We start from the raw sequence: 5,348 nt of genomic DNA on the forward strand, positions 1-5,348 counted from the left end.
TGGCCGGCGGACACATCTCGTTCCCATCTCTCCGCTGGAGGATGGGCAGAGTTTTATTCACTTGTTATTTTTGTGGGCATTTTATGCCTTTATTTCACTTTGCCTTTATTATTTGCCAGCTTTTGCATTTATGTTGTGTCTTTTTTTTTATGTTTAAAAAAAAAAATTTAGGTCCTTTAAATAAGCTGCCGACTAATGCGAGTAATGTTTATGACTTTTATTCAACATCATCATCAACTTCATGACAGCTTTTATTCCTTTTTGTTCCTTTATGAGGAACACCATATTGATACTGGGTCTTAGGGTCAAAGTAGGTCACTTCTTTGTAACATGGAGGATGTTCTTTGGAAATGACTTTAAAAGTGTGATTAGAAACACTGGAGGAGCAGGAAATCTGTGAATCTTAAAAACACCTCCTGCTCAGTGCCTTATCAAACCAGTCAACAAGTACGTATAACTAGACATTTTTCTGGGGAATATCTAATCAGCCAGGATCACATTTTCCACGTACAACAGATTCTCTGTTATTGGTTCAGGGAGGCACATGACAGCACATTGACATCGATCAAAAAACAAAAGAAGCTTCGGGGTTAAACTGTAAACTCACTTGAACTATTGTGTATTTTTTGTTTCTGTAACTTATCACAGAAGCAGGAAACTTTTAAACATTGAACAGAATATGACTCCAAGTCAAGATTTTATTTTATTATGTTCATGAAATACAGGAATGTGTGTACATTCAGCATTTGTGATGAATTTGAATATTGAATGAATGAAGACACTTTCACAGACAGAATCATCTTGGCTTCATGACATCAAATAGAAAATTGTTCATATGTTTTAAATCATTTCATATATATAGATTCAATATATTTTAAATATTTCATACATGAATAACTTCATGAATTTAAGATAAAGTTTGTTGAATCTGAACAATGATCAGCTGTTCAAACATGCAGTTGTTGATAAATGCAATGAAATAAAAAAAACTTAACAATGATTTAGAAAGACGAGATGTAGATGAAAATAAAACGTCTAAACAAACCAGACATAAAGATCAGAAGGTGAGTGAAAACATCAATCAAAACTGAGAAATGAAAATAAAAGAAACATGAACGATGGTATGTGCAGTTTGTGACTTTTCCCTTTAGGAAATAAACGTCATTATAAACATCATTATCCTCTTTATCTCTAGCTGCTCTGCCCCACAGTCACAGAGACCCTCAGTGGTAAGATCTTCACTGGGAGGTCATCCAAAGTGTCAAAGTATGGAAACAGCATCTCAGTGAAAGTGTGTGTGAAGGTGTGTATGTGTGTGTTAGTGTCAGGATCAGAGAATGAAAGCTTTCCTCTGCTCCAGTCCAGATTAATTCTGACCTTCTGGATCTTCTTCTGCACTGAAAGAGCAGTGACTGGAGCTGGTGGTGACCACTGTGAATATCTCCCTCTGTAGAACCCTATTCTCCATAATCCAGACTCTGTGACTCTCTTCCTCTGGACAGACTCTGTTGTCACACCCAGTGTCCAGTGTGCACTGTCCCCAACCTCGACAACCTGACAAGCTGTGAGTGCCTGAGTTAAAGCCCTCAGAGCTCAGGACAATGCGGTAATGATCAAACCTCTGTGGATGGTCAGGGAGCTGCTGCAGCTCCTCTCCTAGTCTCACACAGGTCAGATCTTCAGACAGGACGAGTTCTGGGTGAACAGTGTTTAGGTCCAGAACCACAGGACTGTAGGAGACCATGTCCTTCATCTTGTTCCAGATGTTGAAGGTCAGGTTGCCCAGGTGTTTGGCCTCGTCTATCAGATCCCCTGAGCACGACTGTAGATCATCCAGCAGGAGGCGCTGCTGGACTCTTTCTACTGTTGCCTTGTAGTTGTACAGGAATGAGACGTCTTCAGCTCTCAGCTCCTCCTCCGTGGCTCTGACTGTGTGTGAAAGATCTGCTATCTCTCTGCTGAGAGCCTCCATCTTCTCCTTCATCATACGACTCTTCAGCTCCTCTTCCTCCCTGAGTGCAGCCATCCTTACCTCCTCTTCCTCATCTAGAAACTGGTGAAGCTTCTTAAACTGCTCCTTTATCTGCCTCTCTGTTACAAACTGCATTTGTAACTATCACTTTTCTTTAGGGGGCACAGTAGTGTAGCTAATGATCAGATAATCATGAAGTAATGAGGAACTACGATGTGTCACTTTACTTGGAGGTGCAGAGAGAGAGCGTAGCTAATGGTTAAGTAAGGGTGCAGTAGCAGTAGTATGTGTGCAGTAGCCAATCAGAAATAAGGAGGTGATGAAGGCCCACCCACCTATTTGGTAAAGGCCAATGGTAAATTTGTTTTGTCAGTAAAAGTTTGAAGGAATCATTTCATAAAAAAATCAGACAAACAAAAGAGAACTGAAGGAGAAGAGCTGAGCACTGAGCAATATCTTCAGTAACATTCACAAACATCAGGTGGCCGTCGTGTCGATTTCATGACATATAACAGTAAATGAAACACTCAAGACTCATTTGACTAATGCTGTAATGATTTATTTTGATTGAATACAGTAACAGGACGGCAACAGCCACCTGTATCAATATGAATTTTAATTTCCATGTAGATGCATCATTGATTTCAGGTTTTTGGAAACATCAACTCTAACATGAGTTGACCAGAAAACCACTGAAGGTGGTGTGGCCCTCTGATGCCCAAACATGAGCACCTGCAGGCAGTTGAACAGACACCTTGTCCCCTTTCTCCAGCTTCAGGAACACTGCATTTCCCCCATTATCAGCAGTTTCACTGTTACATCTGGTCACTTTGCCATTGTGATCAGATGTCATCACAACCGGCTCTTTGTTCTTGTGCAGTATCAGCTTGGACACATGCTCTCCTCCAGCATGGTAGAAGAAGGTGAAATAATAAACACCTGCAACAGGTGCAGTGAAGACACCTGTGGAAACAACAAGATATTCATCACATGTATGGGTTTTTAGCAGATGTACCCATTTTCAGACTTCAAACATCTAGTTGCATTATGGGTAGGCACGGATAGTAATGAAATTACTGATATGATTATGAAAAATGTCTCAACATGAGTGATTATGAGTGTGGCTGCATATGATGCACTTACCTGTAGATACATTGTAGGCATTTCCGATGTTTGTAATCACAGTGTTGTACGTCATAGTTCTGTCAGTGTCGAAGGGTCCATAGGCCCCACCTTCTTCTGCCTTGACACTGAATACCACCATGGTCCTCTCTACATAAACAAGCAAAGTATTTCTACTGTTTAACTGTATTTCATCACAATAAATGAATTGTCTATTGAACAACTTCTGGGTTGAATTTCTTACTGAATTTATAATTTACATGATACTAAGTGTTATTTCTAAAGTGGCTAAAACATGTGGATGGCCCCGTTCACAGCTGTACATCGCTCAGCTCCTGGCTGCCTCACTTAACTGGGAGCGTGCCAACCTGAACCTACTGCAGGTGATACACTGACTATAGATAAATACCTCACACAACCCCACGACAAATAACCCAAGCTATCACTTTAACCTCAACCCGACCTCACCCTAAACCCAACCACAGAGGATTGCTACAAGTTTTAGTTCTGCCAGATATGTGATGGCAAACTGTGAAGTGAAATAACACAGTTTTAAATGTGTTTCACTGACGCTGGTCACTCACCAAGCACTCACTCATATCTACAACCGCTCTCCATATTCTAAACAGAGGCCTGACTCTTGTTTATTAGGCTACTGGTCACTTGGATGACTAGTAGGCTCAATAAGACTGAGCTCTGTTGTGAGTGTACAAAATGAAGTGTAAAAGTTAGCACATGGAATCCATTCTTTGCCATTACCATTAATACATTTAACTGGTGTAACAGACCTTAAATCTGCTGCTAAAGTCTTTAATAAGAAAATAATAATAATTCTACCTTTTGCAAGTTTTTCTTCGGTCTCGGTTGGTAGATCACTCGTGGTGGGAAGACAGGCGAACTGTTGTCTGCTTGTCGTCGCTCCGTCTCCAAAGCTGTGATTGCTGGGATCCTTGCAGCTGCTTTTATGTTGTTTCATCAATGACTAAGTCTTGTCACGTGCCCTCCCTTAACCAATTGCAGATCATTTTTTTAGGTGACAGTTTCATTGCGTGTGTGTGGGGAAAGTGTGTGGGGTGGAGGAATTTTCCTCCCATTTCCACTTGAGGTGATGGGTGGAGGTTTTTTTGGCCTTTGGGTTGCCAGGATGTTGTTCGTAGGAAAATAACTTACACAGTGTTTCACACGAAATGTTACAAATCACTGGATGAAAAATAAACATTCATGAGTGTTTGTAAATTTTCCAAAAGATTTTGCTCAGTGTTTTCTTGCTCACATCTCGTTCCCATCTCTCCGCTGGAGGATGGGCAGAGTTTTATTCACTTGTTATTTTTGTGGGCATTTTATGCCTTTATTTCACTTTGCCTTTATTATTTGCCAGCTTTTGCATTTATGTTGTGTCTTTTTTTTTATGTTTAAAAAAAAAAGTTAGGTCCTTTAAATAAGCTGCCGACTAATGCGAGTAATGTTTATGACTTTTATTCAACATCATCATCAACTTCATGACAGCTTTTATTCCTTTTTGTTCCTTTATGAGGAACACCATATTGATACTGGGTCTTAGGGTCAAAGTAGGTCACTTCTTTGTAACATGGAGGATGTTCTTTGGAAATGACTTTAAAAGTGTGATTAGAAACACTGGAGGAGCAGGAAATCTGTGAATCTTAAAAACACCTCCTGCTCAGTGCCTTATCAAACCAGTCAACAAGTACGTATAACTAGACATTTTTCTGGGGAATATCTAATCAGCCAGGATCACATTTTCCACGTACAACAGATTCTCTGTTATTGGTTCAGGGAGGCACATGACAGCACATTGACATCGATCAAAAAACAAAAGAAGCTTCGGGGTTAAACTGTAAACTCACTTGAACTATTGACAGAATCATCTTGGCTTCATGACATCAAATAGAAAATTGTTCATATGTTTTAAATCATTTCATATATATAGATTCAATATATTTTAAATATTTCATACATGAATAACTTCATGAATTTAAGATAAAGTTTGTTGAATCTGAACAATGATCAGCTGTTCAAACATGCAGTTGTTGATAAATGCAATGAAATAAAAAAAACTTAACAATGATTTAGAAAGACGAGATGTAGATGAAAATAAAACGTCTAAACAAACCAGACATAAAGATCAGAAGGTGAGTGAAAACATCAATCAAAACTGAGAAATGAAAATAAAAGAAACATGAACGATGGTATGTGCAGTTTGTGACTTTTCCCTTTAGGAAATAAACGTCATTAT

General features: G+C 39.2%; 1 protein-coding gene across 1 annotated transcript; it reads right to left on the reverse strand.

The window, feature by feature from the left end:
* Window positions 1-2,515: 2,515 nt before the first annotated feature.
* Window positions 2,516-4,080, reverse strand: LOC111233452 (complement C1q tumor necrosis factor-related protein 3-like). The gene is made up of 3 exons (XM_022761269.1): window positions 3,932-4,080; window positions 3,116-3,244; window positions 2,516-2,935 (listed from the first exon to the last, which is right to left on the reverse strand). Exons 1-3 carry the CDS (start codon window positions 4,068-4,070, stop codon window positions 2,640-2,642), a joined length of 564 nt encoding a protein of 187 aa, XP_022616990.1. The 5' UTR covers window positions 4,071-4,080; the 3' UTR covers window positions 2,516-2,639.
* Window positions 4,081-5,348: the final 1,268 nt, after the last annotated feature.

This window comes from Seriola dumerili, unplaced genomic scaffold (assembly GCF_002260705.1).
Source record: "Seriola dumerili isolate Sdu_G_001 unplaced genomic scaffold, Sdu_1.0 BDQW01000393.1, whole genome shotgun sequence".
Lineage (NCBI taxonomy): Eukaryota > Metazoa > Chordata > Actinopteri > Carangiformes > Carangidae > Seriola > Seriola dumerili.